Raw genomic sequence first — 22,808 nt, 5'->3', positions numbered from 1 at the left:
ACAACAAAAGGGGCTTGGTATTTACCAAAAAATAAGAGGTGGATAAAATTGGCAGATTTTTTTTTTTTTTTAGCAAGATCTGCTGTACCCAGTTGTCAGGATATTTTGATACTGTAATGCTAATTTGATCAGAATTTAGGCAATTATTGTTTAGGTGAGCGATGTGGCCCCTGGGCCTCTTGTAAGTCCATAAAACCGTAATTTGTCGAGTCGGGATTGCCTACCCATTTTACCAACATGGAAATCAACAATCGTCGATAAATTTCTTAAAACACATTGTTGTGCAGAAATATTTACAGCGAATACAGTTAAATCGATTGGTAACATATCCTGAAAATTTCAATGAGATTGGTTGATCACCCCTGCGAATGTTATTGTCATTTAAATTTTAGACCACGTGGTTTTATTTGACCCTTTCAGTTTCGCAGTAAAAATCGTGCCTCGTGTTTATAGTCTATTTTAGAGAATCTAGGTACTTGTAGTCAAATATAAATTCTAGAGGTTTATTGATTTTAAACTTTATCTTCATTAATTAGTGGATAAAATGTGTTCTAGAAATAAATGTGACAATACAAAAAATAGTTTTTTTCTGCTGTTGCGATAATTAACATGCGTAGTAGAGATCCTCCTTAGAATTAATTTTTGATCCGCGCCTGACCTAGTAATAACATCAATAGTGAAACAGACTGTACTATTTTATGCAGTATGTTCCTTGAAAATGGCTCGATACACTAAGTTTTTAGGCAAAACATTCACCCATTATGTTTTTAAAAACATGGTATTGCACACCACAAGCATTAAACATGACTATGATTTTATTAAGCAACCCAATGTTTATATTATCAACCATTCTACACGTGGTTGAACACGAACGATAACTCAGTTCTGAATATCATCGTTTAATTTAAAAAACCGCTAGATGGTGAAATAATACATACATCTTAAAAGATGTTGATGTTTTAACATAAATCAAAGTAGAATATGCTATGAAAATCAACCAGTACTTACATATTTTGAGAGTATTATCCGAACACTTATACTTCCGCTCAAAATTACACAGGAACTGAACAAATCTCGGTGAAGTCTCGTGAATTTTCATTCGAGCACTTCTGGAATTATTACACACTTAGCAACGATAAAGAAAACATTCCGAACACATTCGCAGGGGTGTCGATTATTGACAAAGAAAATTGAAAAATAGTGCTATATATAGTGTCCCCTCTTGGAGTGCGCTGTATTGGTTCCTGAGCGTGATGTTGAATTCTCCTCCGACACCTGGGTCCTTGAGACTGGTAACATCAAATCGTTTGTTGTTGCTAGTACCGATCTTGTGACAAGGTTGTGGTCACTACTCTCTACCGATCGATGTCGGCATGGCGCATTGCTCGCACGTCCTGTAGAGAGCATCTCCATTTTATTCATATTCATAATGTGGTCAATCTGACTTTTGGTGTGTCTATCTTGTGATGTCCATGAGGTCAGCTTATTGATGATTTTATGAGCAAAGAGATTGCCTTCTATGACAAAGTAATTTACAATTATATCCATCTTCAATTTTGTAGGTACAATTGATTTGAAGACATGTACAACTATTTGACGATAGGTAAAATATTTGAATATATAATTTAATTAAGCGTTTCATACAGACAACGACACTGGAAAATGTAATATTTATTAATATGCACATATTGATTTATTGTAGTACTCAAAGCTTGGGGAACTGAGTTCATTGTATAAGGCTATAATTTTATTGGTATACATAATAATTTACAAGTAAATCTTGAACCAAAAATTAATGAGCCGTAAATCTTATTCACTAATCTGTCTAATTTCTGTGAAGTCCTTAGTTTCTGTATTGATCTGCTTGTTTTTTGAAAACACAACTCTGTACCTAGAAATGAAAACATATATTTATTTTACAAAGATTTGAAAGTTGACATATATAGGCAGAATTAAAGTATCACAATAACAATCTGCATAGTACACTGACCAATGAATAATCATACTCACAGTGAGTCATTCTGGGTAATAAGAACAGTTGACCTTGGGTTTTTCTGGAAGTTTTTACGAAGTTTCTCCTGCACTTCCGGTGAATAAGTTATCCACTGTCCGTCGGGGTCCTTCCACTGCCAACACGTCCTCTCTGTCACCACAGCTGGGGGGTCAGTGTGGCTGCGTGGGGCGGTCTCCGGCCTGTGTCCCTCTGTGGTGGCCTGGGTGTCATCATGTCTAGAACTGTCAACGTCCTCTACCCTCGACTTTGCAGGCTGTTCTTTTTCTTCTTCTATATTTTCTTGGCTTTGTTGTCCCTCTCCGTTATCTCTATGTGAATAAGGAAGGTGTTCCTTTGCTGTAGAGGAATCTGACACCAAGCCCTGATTTGGGGCGGCATTTTCAGTAAACGGTTTGCTTGTATTTTTCCTGTTGGTTTTCGAGTCATCCTCTGTAAAATAAATTTGATATATTTACTCCATGTGTGTGTGTGTGTATGTGTGTGTGTGTGCGTGTGTGTGGGTAAATGAAAAAGACCAAATTAAACATTCATATAAAAAAAGGACAGTCAGATAAATGCAATTCGGTGCCATTTATTGGTGGTACCTTGTTTTGGGCGCCCTCTGTCGGCCTGGGTAGGAGTGGCTGTTTCCCGGAGACTGGACAGACTGCGGCTTGTTCTCATTCTGTTGGACTGGTTCACAGCAAAACTGGTTCCAAGATCTGACCACACCGTGTGTTTGATCGGAGGGGCCATGTCCATGATATTGATAGAACTACCCGTTCTTCTCATTTCGTCCAGAGTCTGTGTGTCATCCTGGTCTGAGGAAGGTTTACTTGCATCAGTCTTTTTAGCTGAAAAAAAATCAAATCAACAAAGAAAACGATTTAAATTTATCTAAATGTATGAATCCTATCAACTTTAACGCTCTTCAATTATCGTGATTCAAAAATTTTCATTAATTCCATAGTTTATCTTTTTATGCATTTCATGTACCTTATAGGGTCAGCATATACTTTAATGTCATATTTAAACAAACAATATTCATGAGAGGCGATTTTATAAGCTTGGTAACAATTATTAGATATACATGTATATTTGTTTTGCAAAATAGAATTTGGTTGCATTGTTTGTTGATATCTTATAGTACAAGATAATTTTTGACAGTACCGATATTTTTGGTTGATGGCGCACTAGTTGGCTCAGTCATGGGTGAGGGACCTCCAGCAGACGCTGTTTGCTGCTGAAGAACTCTCTTTACCTCGGGCGAAAAAGGATCACTGTTATATAAAGGATCACTGTTATAAAAAGGATCACTGTTATATAAAGATAAAAGGCGACTAAAATGTTTACAGTACACATTGTAACAGCTTCATCGCTCACCAGAGCAACAATATCTAACTCTGAGCTAACTTTGACTGAAGGAGCTAAAAATTATACATATTTCAGACTCCTTTGTGTCTCTTTTTTATACTCCTCCTGAGTTTTGTATGAATAAAAAAAAAATCAGAAAATTCTTCATACAGTAAAACTTGCTTACAAAGAAGTCCTTGGGACAAAGGTGTGAATTCTTTTACATTGCATTTTTTCATATCCATACATTGAAGAGTATGAGCTAAAATATATCGTTTATAAGATCAATTTTTTTATAATTTGAAATTACCAAAGTTTGACGTCAAATTTCCCATCAAATCCAAACCGATAGTTGCTTTTTTCACCATTTGGCCAGCGTACCTGGATTTGAAGATAAGAATTACATTTGCATATTAAAGGACCATATATGATAAGGGCCTAAAATGGCCCCCTAAAATGAACATCATCATTTTACTGTAATTCTTTGTTTTCTTTGTACAGATATATATGTGATGTTTTAACATAATGTTCATTTTGATTCAAGTGCCCAAAATTTAGAAAAATGGTATCATGAAGACAGACTTTTCCCGCCATTATTACGTTTTTAGCATAAAACAGCTTGTTTTCAAGAAGTTTTTCTTTCAGAAAACATAGAGCGCATGCTTGAACAAACAAAATATTTTAATCAGAGATGTAACTAGCCAAGACTAATAACTGACAAAAAAATTTTCCTTGTTCAAACATGCGCTCTATATTTCCCATTCGTTAAAAGGTAGGAAAAATGTCAATTTCTGACTGATTTTGATTGAATTATAGAAATAGCGTCACTTCTGACGTCATATACTGCAAGTGAGTGCAAATAAATCAAATAAATAGTTTAAAAATATATTTTATATCAACTCCTCTAAAAAATAACATAACATTTTAATGTTACCGAAACACTATGAATAATGGCGAATTATGGGGGCCAAATTCAACTCCTATCATATATAGTTCTTTGCATTTCATTGTTATCTGAAATTTCAAAGCATTGGTTATAATCCGGTTAATATATTTTATTTGATTAAAATCCTGACTCCTGATATTATTCTGAATCACGTTGAGTTCACGTACGTGCACAATGGCTGAATCGTTGACGCGGTAAATGACGCCTATACTCCCCTCTCCGCCATCTTGATCACTCCACTCCCAATCAGGTCCTGCAAAAGTTTTTTTTTAATTTGTCAAACCACACTAACAATATAAAGAAGACCAATACCAATTCAAATGAAAAACCCTTTAAACATAATCCTTTTAGAACCGAGAGAGCTATCATAAAAATATAATACGGTTGCTCTTACCTCTGGTGACCAAACACCCCACGGCGATCAGCTGATCGACCAGTACTCGTGGAGAATCACACACGACGATGTCAAACATCCCGTCAGCCCCGTACCTGTACTGGTACCCCGCCCCCGAGTCCCACATCACCGATATCCAACCAGCTGAACAGAAACGATTCATTTATAATTAAGCTCTTACCAAGACACTTCTACTCTGAAGAAATTGTAGTACATAAAAATTATAATACATATAATTATATTTATATATAAAATAATAATCAAGTATACGCACGGTTTTTGGAGTGCCCTGTGACGGTGCCCGGTCCGTGGCTGTCTTGATCCTCCCACTTCCAGCCCGGACCACGCCTCACGCGCGTCCCGATGGGGGGCATGTTAGGGTATCTCTCCTGGCATTCGGCGTCCTCCGCCTCTTCTATGATATCCTCCATTGTTTTGAATTCTTCTCCAGGGTTTGTAGCCATTTCATAGATATCATCCTAAATCGGCCATAAAGTTGTTGCATGGAATTATTTTATCCCATGCAACAACATGGAATTTGAAAAATCATTTGTTCGCGCTTATTTCAATTGTTACATGTACAATTCTGTTTACATAAAAATTTTCTTCTAATTAAATTTGTCTACGCTCATATATACAACTTTATTTTTTTTAGAAAAGTCATATTTTTGTCATTGATACAGTCTACGTAGAAGTATATAAAGGCTGAAACTGACCCAGTCAGACTGTGTAAGGTCCAGATCCGGCAGAATGTCCGACATTGTCGCTTGGAATATCTCCCTGTCAATCTTCTCTTTCGTATTTATCAATCTATGTAATTGCTCGGCAACTTTCTTCAATTCAACAAAACAATTTAATGATGTACTGACTACGATTGGTGTTAAAAGCAAATTCAGAGATAAATAATTTGCAAAACATTAAGCATCGTTGCCCCCCCCCCCCCCCAAAAAAAAAATAAAAATAAAATAAAATAGAAAAAAAAAATAATATCAATTGCCAATCTCGGTTTTTTTATTTTCCCATATCCTAGATCAGACGTGTATACGGCTTTTCAATGATTAGCATACAGTTGCTTAAATATCAACATACACAATATCTACATACCACGTTATGAGGAAATCTCCCGATCTTCGTGGCCTCGTGCAAGTGCACGATTTTACCTCCCGTCGTTAAACCAGAAATCATCTCCAGAACGGGCTATCAAAATATTTTTCAGTTACTTCATAGAAATTTGTTGTTTTTTTTTTTTGAAAGAGAAACTTGCTTTTGCGTGCTATTAAAAATCTTCACAAAAATATCAATAATACCATATCTGGGTTTCCAACAGGAACACACCATATCGAGTTTCTTTCGGCAATGTTTTGGACAAGATTCACAAGGTCTTCAATTTGCTGTAAATAAAACTTTATTTGCTTAAATCAACAAAATTATTACATGTACATACACTTATAGTCGATATTTCTTTATACTGTGGTTTCGAATTCATCAATATTCGTATGCAACAGTTGTTCTGGATTAAGTATTCAAAAAGTTAAAGATACGCAGTATTATACAGGATACGTTAATTCTCTGACTATGGATTTTTTCATTGAAGTCTCAATTCGATGGACATTTTATTTCGTTGCTTGGCTAAACATCGAAATCCACGAAATTTAGTTTTTAACATTAGTTGCATAGTTACATATATTTACATTCCACATATTTTTTGCTTGTAAAGTATGTTGAAAGCTACGGCAGTTATAACACTGTAATACACACAGGATACTCAAAGGTTAAAATGACGAGTTTGATTATGACCTCACAAATGCTGTAAACTGCAACGTCACAAGCGAAAATCAAAGTTCAAGCTTGTCGCTGTTCAATAGCTCTTCCATTAATATGAACTTACCCATAGGATAAGATAGGAATTTTAAGATATAAATTACATTTGCAGACCGGGCAAGAAGTTAAAAAAAATGTAAATATAAGCATCAAATCATGATTTTTTGAAAGATACAGTCTCATAACTGCAGCGATGTGTGCATACAAATTTCATAACGCGCAAACGCGCGTTACTCAATTTGTATTCACAGACCGCTGCAGTTATGAGACTGTATCTTTCAAAAAATCATGATTCAATGCTATAATATATGCGATTTTAAATCCAGTATAACAGAACAGAAACGAAATTCTACTTAAATGCAATCTTTAGACTGAACAATATACAATCAGCCGAGGCAATAACTCCAGGAGGTGTGGGGTGGGTGTGGCGGTCTAACTTACCAGGCGCTTCTCGCTGCCGGGCTCTGTGTCCTCTGGTCCCTCGGGGTAATGGTGGTCAGTGGCGATACCATCAGAGATCAAAACAATTTTTGGTTGCACATGCCACTTTCCAATGTTTGATATTCCAACTAAACAAATTCAGATTTTTATAAAGCAATTATTATTCTATTATACTTTTTAAATGTTTATTTCTCTTTCGTTAATTATAACCACTTGTTTTCAAAACGCTGAATTTCAGAGAACAAACATACAGTACCTGCTCCCCTTACTCCAAGGGTTAAAAGTAGACCTGCCCCTAATGGAGACGGGCCTCCGCATTGGATGTCGTCTGAAACAGATATTGATGAAATCCGCGTTACCATGTGTTGAACAGAAGAGCTGATCGGTCTCAAAATAACATTAATCATTTCAAAACTTACTCGAATCACATGCGTTAGAAAAACTATTCTCAGGTTTTTCTCAACTACATGTACATTGATCATACTAACCATTCAAATCCAGAGATTTAATGTATACATTGTATATCGTGTTTAAATAAAATGCTAGTTATTGATACAAGAAGAATCGGACAGTGTATATACATAAAATTATATATCTACACATCTACGCTTGTTTCGCTTTTATCAATACCAATAAACTGTATAGTGGGCATGTATCAAATACGCACTCAGGCTCATTTTGATGTCGTAATAGCGGTTGGAGCAGTATCTGAGGAACTTATTCTGATGTCCAAATGTGATCACCGCAACGTTCATATCCAAGAAAGATCTTCTCTCGAATTCTGATGAAAGCATAATGTCATCATTAATACAAGCAAAGCAAATCAAATGAATAAATCAACAAATACATTGACAAATAAATTATTATATCATTATATAATTGAATAAATTAAATTTTAAATAAAATAAAGTCGAGAAAAAATGAGTAACATTGTAACAGAATAGTGTGCAGTTTGTTAAACAATCTTTTTAACATACCCAGTAAATATATATTCATTACCTTAAATCAAAATATTAATATCAAGAACATATTATTATCATATTAACATTTTCAACTGTCTTTGTCTGTAATAACATTACGAATCAATTTTGAACCCTAGCTGAAACCCAATAACTTCATAAAAAACGAGTGACACAAAATGGGCGTGTCTTACAGCATAACCGAAAAACGGTATAGGCTGCGCCGCAAAGAAGTAATAAGGAATCATTCTTTGAATATTATGATGTGATAATATCAGTCGGAGCGTGGTCAAATCTATCATGAAGCCCTCCGGGCTTTACTGGATTTGACCCCGCCCCGACCGAAATCATCGCTTCATAATACTCATAGAATGATTCCTTATCCCTTAAATATGAAAATGAATACATAAATATGAAACGTCTAGCCGTTAAGCTGTAGAGTGCTTTATAGCCGTTTCTCTGCCGTGTGCTATGTTTACCCTCTAGCTACAGTATAATAATTATACAGTATCTAGTGTAAAAATTATATAACCGTCTAGCTGCAGTGTTCTAACTGTTCCTTATAACAGTGCGCCATACAACCGTCTAGCTATAGTGTGCTATATCACTGTCTAACTACAGGGTGATATATAACCGTCTAGATGCAATGTGTTATATTACTGTCTAGCTACAGTGTGCTGTATAACCGGCAAGCTGCAGTGTCCTACATTACTGTCTAGCTACAGTGTGCCATATAGTCATCTAACTGCAAGTTGCTACATAACCGTCTAGCTACAGTGTGCTATGATTACCGTCTAGCTACAGTGTGCTATGATTACCGTTTAGCTACAGTGTGCTATGATTACCGTTTAGCTACAGTGTGCTATGATTACCGTTTAGCTACAGTGTGCTATGATTACCGTTTAGAATGGTGGTAACAACGTCCTTCATCTGACGGCAGCCCTCCCCCTCCATACTAGCTGATGTGTCCAGTATGAATATAAAGTCCATCCCCCGGCCTTGCTGGTACTTCAATTCTTTATCTGTTTTCAAATTCAATGAAAGAAAAAGTGAGCAAGCTCACATACTCCATGCCCCACCATTACTTGACAATGCTTCACATAATGAATGGCAGGGTATGTATTAAATACATAAAATAATTTTATTCTAAAACGGGCATAAAACGGGCATACACGTAAGTATCCCAAAAATCATCACATTAAATCATTTTGCAAGTATGCATTCTAAATTCTAAAGGGCTGAATTTCGCCGAAAAAATAACTTAAATTAATTTAGATTAATAATATGCACATCCACTCATTATATCCTAAATACATACAAGTGTTTAGTAATTCCATGCAGCGGTTTCAGAACAGTTGGACTTACAAACTGTTCACAATATAATATATAAATTGTTCTATGACCAAAATTATAGTTTAAAAGGGTTAAAAATTCCAGAGAAATTATGGAATCATAATTTCCTGGTAATAAGCACATCATCTAAACATTTTTTGTAATTACCTTTAGAAATAGTTTCATGAAATTCCGTGCACCTTTATAAGAATTCTGCTTGCAAAAAAGGACTAACTGACCGACTTGTTGACTGACTGACTAACTGACTGACTGACTAACTGACGGACTTGTTGACTGACTGACTGACTGACTGATGAACGGGTCAAAAACAGTATACCCCTCACAACTTTCAGCGTAAAGTACAGTGTATAATTAGGAACAGTTTATAATATGCATATGTATGTACACGTTTTAATTTAAAAGATGGAAACTGCCTTTAAGCAATTGTACATGCAAAATTTTGCTTATTTTGAAGTGGTAATTATCAGTTGTAATTTTAGCATTTGCCCATGCGTAAACACTCGTAATTTCAAAACATCTTGAGAGGGCAAGTATTTCCTTGTAAAATCTGTCATTCTTACTTTCTTTTCATGCATATAGCTAGATAACTTGTTCATCACACAAATACATGTAGGCATGTAGTGTAGTTACACGGGGCACCTGGAACAACCCCTACAACACGTCTACACTAAACGGGTAAATATCCATACAAAATTACAGGTGATATGAAGGCAAAATAAATGCTTCTTACTGATCGGTCAAGGCAGAAAAAAACATGGTGTAGTGCAACCTAAATACTAGTATATAAATGTACATGCATAAAAACATTCTGAATGGACTTTGATGGGCTAATCATCTTGATTGAAAGGTAACCGATTTCTTACGTCTCTGTGCGTCCCTACTGGCCTGTGCCACCCATTCCTCGGATGGAACCCTCCTGGACTGTAGCATCAGCCTAGTCTTCTCTTCAAACGTACGGAAGTCAGTTGTATAATCTGCATGGTTTTATTTTTATTTTAAATCATACAAGTGTAGTGTAAAGTAATGTTTAAGACCAGAAACAATTAATGTACTAGTCATCGTAATCTGTATCCAGAATGCCAACGTTTATTTTACTAAAAGACCCATTAGATTTATCATAAATTTGATCTTTTTATAACATCATTAAACATTTGATACCCTCTGAACTGTGAATTATCTCTTCACTTTCAAATGGTGGCGGCGCTGGCGAGTTCTTCCTTACTACATTTTGTTCCTTGTTTTGAGATTTTTCTTCCATCATGATAATGAGTCTGTTGTCTGCCCCCTTTTGCCCTTTTCTTCGTCTTCGTCTTCTAAGTTTTTGCAGTGTTCCTTCACTAATCTCGGACAGTGTTTGGTCTATTTCTGAGGAGCTTACAGAGTCCTTTGCTGTGTCGCCCCCACTAGTCTCCCCCGCCACTGACCCTCTCCTACTGTTACTCCCAGATGTCTTCTCTGTGTGGTCCTCACTATCTGTCAAATCGGGTCCACTTTCGGTGTCATCTACAACAAACACAGTAGGTTTTATCAAATCTAAGCTTTCAACTCAGTTGTTTATTCTACACCTGACGTTGTGGAACTATCTTATTTTGCTATAAAGACTTACCCGTGATTTGTTGACTGGACATGTCATTCTCTGTCCAATCCTTTAGCTGTGTTGCTTCCCCAGATTCAAGAAGATCTTCAACTAATGTATTCTCGGCTCGATACGGGTCCATCGCGCCTTTCTTTCCATCCTTAGCCTCATCCGCTTCTGTTTCAACAAGTTCAGTGGTCTCTTTCGCAGATATATCGTCACAGCTATCTCCACCAGTGGCGGCCATGTCTGACGTAGTCTCAGTCAAATCTCTTGACATGCGGCCTTTTGTCGCGGGAGAAGTTGCCCCTGTCGTCTGCTGATCGTTGACGTCATTGCGCCCTCTAACAATTTCCTCTGCAGATTTTAACGATAAAGTTCCATTGCCCCCTTTCAGTACGGCTATGGATTGATTGAGGACAGATATTTTCTCGTTCGTGGCAAGAATTGTGGCTATTAACTCTGAAATGTCGTCATTCTGTCGCCTGTCTGCTTCAGAGAGTTCTAACACAAGTTCCAAGAGATTGCCTAAAGTATAAGTATTACATGTAATATAGAGGCCTGCTCTACACAGCAGGCATTCATCACAATCACCCTTTTCTTGGCAAGTGCTCCAGGGTTTTGCGAGCAGGAGACTGCACATGCCGGGACTCGAACCATACACTTACAAGCACACCATCTATAGTCAAGTACTGATTATTTCTTGTCAAGTATTAATTAATTCTAGTCAATTATTGATTCAATGTAAACTAATCGATGTTCGTTCTCTAGCTGGCATTAACATCTGATATATACCTTGAAGTTCTTAAAATGGAATGATTTTGTCAGCTTGATCAATCTTGTTTTAAAATGAACAACTAATTATAATTGAATTAACATACATTTGTGTTAACTAGTAAACTCTACACTAGATTTTACAGTTTTATGATTCATATACTAGTATGTTTCTACTTTAAACAAATAAGTTGTAAACTTTCCACACTGACCTATTTTGTGCAGACCATTCTCTGTTGTTTTTCTACAAAAACAGAACAAAATGACAGCAGTGATACACTCCATATAATATTATATTCTGCATGCTTCAAAATGCATGGATTAAATAAGTAGTATTTCTTATTCCTACATATATTTTGTAATTTTAACAAATCAATTTGATTTTTTTAAAATTTGATTTATACACGGTTTCAACACACATGTACATCTGAACTAATGTAACATCGCAGACAAAATTAAAATCGCTTAAGGTTACATGTATTTAACTTTGAAAATTTCCCAATTTGCGAAGAATAAAAAAAAAAAATAATTGTGGAGTAGTGCCTCTGCCCCCGGGGGTTGAGTGTGACTTTACCTCAGCTCCTCGTCTTGGGCCAGCCTCTTTACAATGAACTTGTTTTCTGATTGTATCAAGTCCACTTTCTCATTGACAACCCTAAACTAAACAAGCACAAAAAATAGGGGTAAGCAGAAGAGTTGACTTTCATAAAATCTAAAATAATATGTTATCATTACATTTTCCAGTGTCTTTGCCTGTGATAGCACTATGAATCTATTTTTTTTATTTATAGTTTAATACATTTCACCAATCATTATTTTAATATTCAATTGTACAATTGCTGAAAATTATACAAATACAATGTATAAGTAATGAGGAATCATTCTTTTAGTATTATGAGGTGATTAAATACAGTCGGGCGTACGTGATCAAATATATCATAAAGCCCATCCAGCTTTCTTTGATTTTATCATCCAGACCGTATTTGATTACTTCATATTAAAAGAATGATTCCTTATTCCTCAAATAAGTGTGAAACTACATGCAGTTAGTATCGGTGCACATGTAATCACATGACTACAAGTCTAGACTGTACATATACTTGTAGTTTGTGCGTCCTTGACAACGTCCCTCCGACAGAGACCAATGTGCCTTTTTTATTTATACCTTTATTTCAGTAATAAGACGTGAAGATATGTAGAGAGGGATATTGTTTGTATGGGTTGGCTGAGACTTACCTGTTCTAGCGTCTCCTCCATGTCTACGGTTCAAACCATTCCTTGTAGAGAACTGGATATATGAAGTACAAACGTTTCAAATTAAGATTGCATTTATATATACATATATTTCATTGAATGATTCAGGCACGAAGCATCGGGGTTGGATGTGTGTGTGTGTTGGGGGAGGGGGGGGGGGGGGGCTGGCCCCTCCACTTTTTCTCTAAGCAAACATTTTCCTTAAATTTACATATATACAAAAAAGTTAATTAACATGTGGAGTTCCCCCCCCCCTTTTTGGTAGCATGTAGATGAAGTGAAAAAAGGAAATTCGCATTAAAATTCAAAAAAGTTATATGTACATGTACTACGTACGCTACCCCCTCCCCTACTATTAGGATTTCCATGAAAAGAAGTTACCCCTCTCCCCCTTTTTGCTCGTCAGGATTATGTTGATGAATCGATGACCCCCCCCCCCCCCCCATCCCAAACACACACACAAAAACGATATTAAAGTGACTGTGATTATACCATTGTTAATGAACATCCGTAAATCCGTACGCTAGAAGAAATATTTATAGCCAAGTCGTCCAATTGACTTGGGAATTTTCAAGTCTAACGTTAACGTACATATCATATATAATTATTTCGTGCAATCTGTGATTTTCATAATAATAGGTAATAGGTTGCTGAGGGGACACCGTGGATTTCAGCTCTGTTAGTTTTTGGCTTGCTTGAGCTATGAATCACAATCAGTTTTCTGAATAAATATTATTTAGTGAAATTATTCGGTATAATTGTAAATATATTTATAGATTATTGCGTTATATTGCATCTAGTTTTATTAGTATAGCCCTATATATATATAGATCGCCAGTATACCATCCCAATAGCCTATGATCTGATGTACCAGTATCAATTTTCGTTTCTGTCAGATTTTTAATACTTGAAATTGAAAGTAATAACTAGACGGCTTCAACGCTAAATCAGACAGTAACAGATAATTATACAATGCACTTTTGACTGCATCTGATGTCACCAGTTATAAATGCTTTCCCTCACTCTATAAGATTTCGGAAATAAAACGATTAATATTTCATCAAAATGAAAATGAATTATACAAACCTTTGAATGCCATTGTTGTGATATTCCTGCTGATAATTTTCAATCTATTTATAAACTCTAAATTTCCGTGGTGTAATATATAAAGCCTACTTTCGTTTTCCTGGACCGGGGTATACTAATAAACTATGACATAATTATAATTAGTCCCCCATACCCAGTTGCTAAGATTGTAAAATAATTAAAGATAAACGCTTTTATATAATGTCCTTTCTTAAATGGCATTTTAAACAATATGGAGTTTTTTTCGATGATTTGGTTATGTCTTTTGCTGCAATGTGCTCGCTTATATATATATATATATATATATATATATATATATATATATATATATATATTATATATATATATATATATATATATATATATATATATATATATATATATATATATATGCATAATCCGCATAAAAATTATTGAATTAATCATGATAAAGAGTAATTATTAAAATGTAAGGATATCTTTGTTAATGTACACCAGTACGTTAGTTAGAATCTATAGTAGAAATAGCCAATTCTTCTTCCAAATATTGGAATTTGAATCTGAATGGCACCATGATGTTTTCGTGCAGTTTTTGATTTCTTTTTAAAGGATCGATAGTTCGATAAACTGGTTATAATACTTCGTCCGGATCGCGTAGATTTCAGCCCTGTTAGCTTACAAAGAGACGTGAATCAACAATCCATCGATTTGCTTATTAAGAAATAAAGAAGAAAAATACTCAACTGGATGAAAATCATTATATACCTAACAAATTCATGGGGTTTTGTGCAATTGCTCCAACATCCCTTCATTCTGCCAAATAATCAAGGACCCCTCCCCCGTTTTCTGATATTTTGTCGGTTGATGATGCGAGTACCCCTCCTTTACCGAATTAGGGCGGAAATTTGCTTGCACACGCACTATTTATCCTCCTGTTAATCTATCACAATTTCCTTCCGCGCAAGTGAAAAAAAATCGAATAATCAACTGTACTTTAATTTTTCAGAACGCTTCCTTCTTTCATGACATTTTAACTACATTCTAACTACATTCTTTCAGAAACTTAAACGTTTCCAAAAAAACAAAAACAAAAACAACAAATCTTACAAACGAAGTTCCTATTTCCACACACGCATTTTCTCCACAGACACATGAAATACGTTTTTACATCAAGCTATTTTCTACAGTTTACTAGTATCACAGAAAAGCTGATTTTTTTCTCCATCCATGGTTTTTTTTTTCAAATGTTTAAATTGTAATCTTCCTGATTAAGACATCCTGGTATTTAACTCTCCTCTGGATATAATTTTCATTTAATTAAGTCATATACACATCACATCTAATTTTTTTTCAAATCTGAAAAATAACAAAACGAGTTTTAATTAGTATTTGTGAGAAGAATTTCCTCTAAAAATTGTAACCCTAACCTTCTGGCCCCCACTTTTCCCCAGGAATCATGATTTGATCTAACTTTAATCTGCACAACCCCGCTAAGGTTGAGCCACAAAGAAGATTGGATAATGCGTGTAAAATGCCTTTACACAGACGGATAAATATCAATAAATCTGTTATATTTTAAAAAAATTATTCAAAACAATAAATATTTAACATATAATCGATTTGTAACCCTAAATTGTGTTAAAAACTTGGAATATGTTGTCACAAACAAGCATATATATTAAAACCTCCTAATAGTTTTTTTTATAGTCTAAATAGGGTCCAATTGAAAACAAACCGATTTTAATCAACAAAAACGTGGAGAAATGACCCACTATACATTAAAAATATCATTTTGTATAATTCAAAATGGTATTTTACGACTTCACCGAACGGGCATTTGCTGCTATTATCCCCCCCCCCCCCTTCTATGCACAAACTTTGAATTTATACTTCAAGAGGATGCTCTCCCACAAGTAACAGCTTGTCTGGCCAATATGGATTCTAGAAGAATTTTCTCGATTTCTTCCAATGCTAAAACGTGTCCCCCTACTTTGTGGCCTCACTCTACCCCAGGGGACCATGATTTGAACAAAAAAGATTGGTGGATAAGGCGTGTAAAATGCCCATACACGATCGGACAAGCTACTGAAAAATTAAAATATCAATAAATCTTATATTTAAAAAAAATCATTTAAAACAATATATATATTTAACATATCATTGATTTTTAACCTATAAATATGTTCAATACTTGGAATATGTTGACTCAAACAGGCGTATACGTATCAAAACCTGCAAATACTGTCATTTTTTAGAACTTCGAGGCATTTTCTTTTATAGAGTGGGTCTGTGCTCCATATTTTTCTCATAGTCTAAATAAGGTCTCTTGGAAAACAAACCGAATTCTATCAACAAAAACGTGGAGAGATGACCCACTATACATTAAAATTATTATTTTGTAACCCAACAATTGAACGTTTTGAAAAAATAATACAAGTCCGTAAAATCACGGTCAGTCACACATAATGTTTAAACAGCCTACTTTGTTGTGTCTGAAATGGTTCAGTGGTTAGAGTACCTGACATAAGCTTACTTTATATATCTAGGGTTTTTATGTTATGGGTTCGATACCACAAAAAATTCAGGCAATATTTTTTTCTCTATCTTTTGTTGAATATATTAAAAACTGAATAGTTAGAAATTGTGCTTTTGTAAACTTGTATAATATATTTGGATAGATTTAGTTGGAAAAATAAAATTCAAAATTGTATTTTACAACTAAACCTAATGGGCATTTGCGCCATCTTATTCCCTCATCTTCTTTGAATCTACACTATCTCACAAGTTTCAGCTTTTCTGGCCAAATGGTTTTTGAAAAGATTTTTTATAAATACCAATAATTCTTGATTATCTTTCCTTTCAAGAATATTCATTTGAACAAATTTGAATCCCCTTCACTTAATGATGCTTTGTGTCAAGTTTGGTTGAAATTGACCAAGTTGTTCTGGAGAACAAGATGAAAATGTGAACAGATTACAACAACAACGACAGACAAATAGCTCACTTGAGGCTTTGGTTCACTTTTCTGGTGCACTACAGTATATTATTGCAAAAAATATTTGCTACAATACCAGTATTGATACACGTTATATGCTGTATACATGTATGAGTGTTCTCATCCCTGGTTCACTTTTCTGGTGCATGAAATACAGTATAATAGAACAATATATATTTGGTACAATACCAGTATTCATACATGTCATATACTGTATATAATTGTTATCTCATTTACTTCCTAATTACTTGCTTTCAAATGTTCTGGTACCATTGCCTAATACATAAAATTGTTCAATTCACAAGATAACATTTCAAAACTTTTATTATCTAACTAAATAAATTTTACAAAAATATTATCCAGAAAGAGAAATGTATAAATACATGAACGTATGAATACATCTAGTATTTGTGAAATACAATTCCATATTTGTCTTATACTGAACTTCTGTTGATTGCACAAACATTGCTGCATATTTTATTACAAAATGAAAATAATCTGACAATCGGAAACTGGTAAATACTCACAAAAACAACATACCATTAAAAAAACAAAAACTATTTTTAACTTATTGATTTTTTCCCCTACCCTTTTTGGCATTTTTTTCAAAATTCATCTCTCTATTACAGTACTTCAGGACACCCCCACTTCAAAAAAAAAAAAAAAAAAAAAATATATATATATATATATATTTGGTAATAAAATTAAATTAACAGACAAAAACACAGACAACAAAACTATGAATTCCTCGTGAACTGAAGTTCTGTGGTCAATACACATAATTTGTTAACAGCTTAGTATAAAATAGACACTGATGTTGTTTAGTACAAATAAAATGGACAAATAAATAACATACACAATACATGTCAAAATTAACACAACTGAGCTTGATTAAGGTAAATCGGTCAATTACGATAGTTGTGATTCTGCACAAAAATATTTACCAGTCATTATAAATGGGTTTTACACCATAAATTATTTCACTGCTTGCATGTGTAAAGAGACCCATCTATGAAAATATAATTAATATGTACATATTGTATAAAAGTAACCTTTGATAAAATATGAAATAAAAATAAAAACTTTGAACAAATAATTACCGTATATGGCATCATGTTTGTAAAAACAAAAACAAGTCTTATCAATAAAACATTTGTCACCAACATCATTAATTAAAGTACAGGTTAGACATTTGTAACAATAAATTTTTAATATTTAAAAATTGTCGAAATTTTTATCACGTGTACATACTGCAATATTAAAGCTCAGATTTAGCACTTTTAATTTCAACTGAGTAATGCCACATGGTCTTAAACTTGATGTAGTAAATACATGTGCTTCCTCTGAGGGTTCATTAATAGTTTAAATTAAAGCTGTTTTTAATTAAAGGACATAAACTGCCATTGTTGTTGTCATAGATTCTAACATCACTAATCAGGAGAGTACCGTACATCAACCTATTTTGAGAGTGTATTGTAACATATCAATTGAAATACAATAGAACACAGCCGCTGCCTTTGAAAAACAAAACAACCCCACCCTCATCACCCCGCCCCCCCCCCCCTATTTCTTCTACTGCCCAAATTTACGCTGGTAGTCCAGTGGGTAGAACTGCAACAACCAAGCCATGAGTTTTAATGTCCTTTTGGTAGCCATCAGAACTCCCCATATCAATGCACGGACCAAAGTTAGCAACGTGGTTGACTGTGTCATTTACAATTTTAACCTCCTTGAACCCTTTTCGCAACCTCTTGGTCATGCGGACAACCCTCAGCTTGTATGGCACAACCATGCCTTGAGCAATGCCCGGGGCTAGTAGCAGCTCCAGCTCATTTGGTTTTCCATTCTGATACTTCCACTTCAGAGTTACTGCATGCTTGGAAGACATGTGAGAGGGCGTCTGGAAGTAGTGCTCCCAGAAACTTGTCGTGTTGAAAGTGGTACCGCACCGCTCTGTGTAGATCCGAGGCACATAATTCTTGAACCTTTTGTCATCTGATGGGATTGGAACGCCTACGCCAAAGGAATGGTACTTGTAGGTCAAGTAGAATTTGGGAAGGAGAAGCATCACAAAGTCCTGAAGCTCTTTGGTCTTTTCAATCTTGTCGACATCTGCTGGTGTCAACATGGGTGTGCGAACACTGGAAAACAGTTGCACAATATCATTCCTGAGGCTCTCCTGCACCGGTCGATCATAAGCCTTCATCCACTTAAGTATAGCTTGAATGATATCCATTTCCGACTTGCATACAATGGCTCCTGAATCCAACACCAGTGCCATTTCGTTTGTATCCAACTCCACCAGCTTTCCGCTGTGGTGGAAATGCTCAAAGTTGTGACTGATGAACCTGATACACTCATTGAACAGCCTCTCCACATTGTACCTCAGAGAAAACCTAAACCATGGAATGGCATTCTCAGTACAGACCTCCTCCACCATGTAACTGACACACAGGGCTGCCAGATCTTTGACCAGGTACTTGTCTGACAACAAGGCCAGGGGGACGACGTTCTCTTCATTCAGCCGCACTCTCCAGGTGTACAGGAACTCCAGAAACTCCAGGAATGCTGCCTCACAGTCACCCGTCTCTTCCAGGCGAAGTTCTGACGTGGAACACCAAACCTGCAATCATGCAAATACATGTACCAGTAAAGGATCAGTTCATATACCGGTATATTAAAAATTCAAATATCTTTTAAAGAAACTTTCAGTATATATATGGACTTATTACCAAAGAACTATATATGATAGGAGTTGAATTTGGCCCCCATAATTCGCCATTATTCATAGTGTTTCGGTAACATTAAAATGTTATGTTATTTTTTAGAGGAGTTGATATAAAATATATTTTTAACCTATTTTTTTTATTTATTTGCACTCACTTGCAGTATATGACGTCAGAAGTGACGCTATTTCTATAATTCAATCAAAATCAGTCAGAAATTGACATTTTTCCTACCTTTTAACGAATGGGAAATATAGAGCGCATGCTTGAACAAGGAAAATTTTTTTGTCAGTTATTAGTCTTGGCTAGTTACATCTCTGATTAAAATATTTTGTTTGTTCAAGCATGCGCTCTATGTTTTCTGAAAGAAAAACTTCTTGAAAACAAGCTGTTTTATGCTAAACACGAAAAAATGGCGGGAAAAGTCTGTCTTCATGATACCATATTTCTAAATTGTGGGCACTTGAATCAAAATGAATATAATGTTAAAACATCACTTATATATCTGTACAAAGAAAACAAAGAATTACAGTAAAATGATGATGTTCATTTTAGGGGGCCATTTTAGGCCCTTATCATATATAGTCCTTTAACTTCTAAATGAAACTTAATATTCTATAAGTCATGTATAAGAAACTGATGATAACAATACACAATATGCATTGTACATGCACTACCAAAATGTCTTCTGTATTTAGTATTATGATATAGGTATATATTTACAGATTTTCTCTATTTCTTACTAAAATTGATTGTAATTCACATCTGTTTAGAAACTGACAAGACTGAAATCTACATCATCCAGTTCTAACCATTTTATTGATCAGTGGAAACTTTCAGCAACCTAAGAAAAATCATGGACTGAATGAAATAATCATGATGATGTAAGACTCAAATTCCCATATAAGACAATTTGGCTGTTTCTTTTATCTATCTAATGTACTGATGTACATAACAATACTTTAGTTAATTTTACTTGCTTTTTTTAGGATCCATTCATTAAATTTTCAAAAGAAAGATGTAATATATAATATAAGCAAAATGCTTTCTTTTGTGATTCATGCGTGATATGAAGGCAGCGACATTGCAGAACCTGTGTGTATTGTTTAAACACTAATGCAATCAATGAAATTAAAAAAATATTCATTTGAATCATTATTTCCATGCATTTCCCAGTCCCTTGTAACACACCTGGTAGACTTACTAGCTATTACTTATTCAATTAAAACCAATGCTAGTAAATAACTAAAACATGTAAAATGAACTTCATTTAATCCACCTACTGAGGACAACATGGTTTGGAGAACTTCACTGGCTGTTGCCAAGACGATTCGGTGACCAAAATAGGTTGTCTCCCCGACAGTGAGCTTGAGGTCACTGAACTCCTCGCTGTTACAGAAGACTCCATAATCAGGCGGGTTAGCCCCAGCCAGTAGCTGTCCACACTTTAATGAAGTGCTGGAACTATCCATAATCTGTATTAACAAAATAGATTTTTACAAAGTAATCATAAAAATAAATAAATTATAAAGCATTATAGTTAACAATGACATATCAAAAAACATATAAATAGGCATATCACTGATGCATGCATGGGTGTTTTTGGATGGGGAAAGTTAATTGGTTAATCATTGGACAATCAATCATTCATTTCAATGTGTAATTTACCTCAGGTCAACTTTAAAGCTGAACATCGCTCATAAATAGGCACTGTCATACCTTCGATTTCGTTACACCCGATTGCACACCTGAAACTCACCAGAAGTATTCCTTTTTTTAGGTCTTTGGATTTTACGCATTAATTTCTTATTCTATGTGCATATTCTGTATGTAAATGATGCATTGATCCGTTTATTTAATGTTAGTGTTCTCCTTGTTTGAAAATATTGCATACTAAAATTAAATAATTTCATCGCGACCAAGTAACACGTTGAGGCAAGATGTTCGATTACCCAGGTGAGACCGTGAGACCTCTACTGCGAAATACTTTAAACTGCTAAGAGGTCTGCGACTTATAAAGGGGTTGCAGAAAAGAGAAATATGGTGGACAGTGCCTATATTCATAGGATAAATCACATGCCAACTTGTCCCAGGTAGCAATACTCCACCAGGCATATTGTCTTGCATAATTTAGAGCTGTGTTATAAATCACATTATCTATTTCAGCAAAGTCCATAGCCATGAAACAGAAAACTTTGCTTCGCCATTTTCTCAATTACGTCTGCTTTAAGTTTTGCCCAGAATGAATATATCTCAGAACAGTGCAACAGTTAATTTAATTAAACTCCTACCAATCAAACCCTGATAATTTTAAGCATATAATCAAGAAACAAAGACCATTCTGATTGCAACAAAATGGTTGTTACACAGTATATAGCCATGGGCGCACTTTCATCAAGCCATGTTAGTTAGAATTGATACAACCCTTACCTATCCATGCCTTATCGCACACTAGGTGGAAACCATGGTAACTGGTGAACAATTAATTGTTTGAGTAACTCAAATAATGGAATTCTTTGCTAAAAACTCCTAAAAATCAGTGATGCTTTAACTACCTTTGCTCTTTGTTGCTATTTTAAAACCTCATTCACCATGTTCACAGGGGCTTGTGTAAAAAAAAAAACATCGTTAAAAAAGCGGGTACCACTGAGGACTCCCAGGTACCTCTTTTTTTGACGATTTTTTTTCTACACAAGCCCCTGTGCCTCATTGTTTATTGGCTAATTGTTTACACTTTTACAAAACTATATATACTGTTTAACACTTATTTCATGTTTGTCAATGCATCCATTTGGTAATGCACACTAATTTCTTTACTTATTATTGTAATTTCTGATAATTATATGCCTGGGTGTATCTATATACATGCTGCGCTGGCCTTGACAGTCGCACCATATTGTTGGATACTTTTAACCTGTTGGACATCAATGACCATTCCATAGATGATAGAGTCTGTCATATCAACGTAAACTACTTACAGGCAATATTCTGAGGATGAACATGATAAAACAACATAGAGACATCATTTAATTACTGTGGAGGGTAGAATGTTTTACCTTGCCAAACTTTCAAATATTTGAGTACCGCGCGTTTGTTCATGAAATTCCAAAAATAAAAAAATTGTGAGTGTTGGTAAAAAGAGTTTTCCATAGATATAT

General features: G+C 34.9%; 2 protein-coding genes across 6 annotated transcripts; both read right to left on the bottom strand.

Annotated features, from left to right (window-relative positions):
- Window positions 1–1,658: 1,658 nt before the first annotated feature.
- On the bottom strand, window positions 1,659–14,052 carry LOC105347082 (uncharacterized). Of its 3 annotated transcripts, none has more exons than XM_034475628.2 (22): window positions 13,951–14,052; window positions 12,847–12,898; window positions 12,185–12,270; window positions 11,823–11,854; window positions 10,867–11,364; window positions 10,419–10,763; window positions 10,124–10,234; window positions 8,807–8,929; window positions 7,616–7,729; window positions 7,205–7,276; window positions 6,949–7,076; window positions 5,994–6,077; window positions 5,791–5,883; window positions 5,403–5,519; window positions 4,961–5,165; window positions 4,687–4,830; window positions 4,460–4,545; window positions 3,657–3,727; window positions 3,164–3,273; window positions 2,599–2,847; window positions 2,011–2,443; window positions 1,659–1,891 (listed from the first exon to the last, which is right to left on the bottom strand). In XM_034475628.2, the coding sequence occupies exons 2-22, from the start codon at window positions 12,865–12,867 to the stop codon at window positions 1,810–1,812; spliced, it is 3,204 nt and encodes a 1,067-aa protein (XP_034331519.2). In that variant the 5' UTR covers window positions 12,868–12,898; window positions 13,951–14,052; the 3' UTR covers window positions 1,659–1,809. The 3 variants fall into 3 exon arrangements, with proteins under 3 accessions (XP_034331519.2, XP_034331521.2, XP_034331520.2); XM_034475630.2 differs by having other exon boundaries at window positions 10,124–10,204; XM_034475629.2 differs by having other exon boundaries at window positions 12,847–12,887; window positions 13,951–14,015.
- Window positions 14,053–17,134: 3,082 nt separating this feature from the next.
- On the bottom strand, window positions 17,135–22,793 carry LOC105347081 (BTB/POZ domain-containing protein 17). 3 transcript variants are annotated; one of them, XM_011455974.4, is made up of 3 exons: window positions 22,707–22,793; window positions 20,934–21,125; window positions 17,135–19,547 (listed from the first exon to the last, which is right to left on the bottom strand). In XM_011455974.4, exons 2-3 carry the CDS (start codon window positions 21,120–21,122, stop codon window positions 18,510–18,512), a joined length of 1,227 nt encoding a protein of 408 aa, XP_011454276.3. In that variant the 5' UTR covers window positions 21,123–21,125; window positions 22,707–22,793; the 3' UTR covers window positions 17,135–18,509. The 3 variants fall into 3 exon arrangements, with proteins under 3 accessions (XP_011454276.3, XP_065926963.1, XP_034331518.2); XM_066070891.1 differs by having other exon boundaries at window positions 22,629–22,719; XM_034475627.2 differs by lacking the exon at window positions 22,707–22,793 and adding an exon at window positions 21,319–22,363.
- Window positions 22,794–22,808: the final 15 nt, after the last annotated feature.

Source organism: Magallana gigas, chromosome 9 (genome assembly GCF_963853765.1).
Source record: "Magallana gigas chromosome 9, xbMagGiga1.1, whole genome shotgun sequence".
In the NCBI taxonomy this organism is placed as follows: Eukaryota; Metazoa; Mollusca; class Bivalvia; order Ostreida; family Ostreidae; genus Magallana; species Magallana gigas.
The sequence above is the reverse complement of the archived record's forward strand: the minus strand, read 5'-3'. Positions and strand labels throughout refer to the sequence as shown.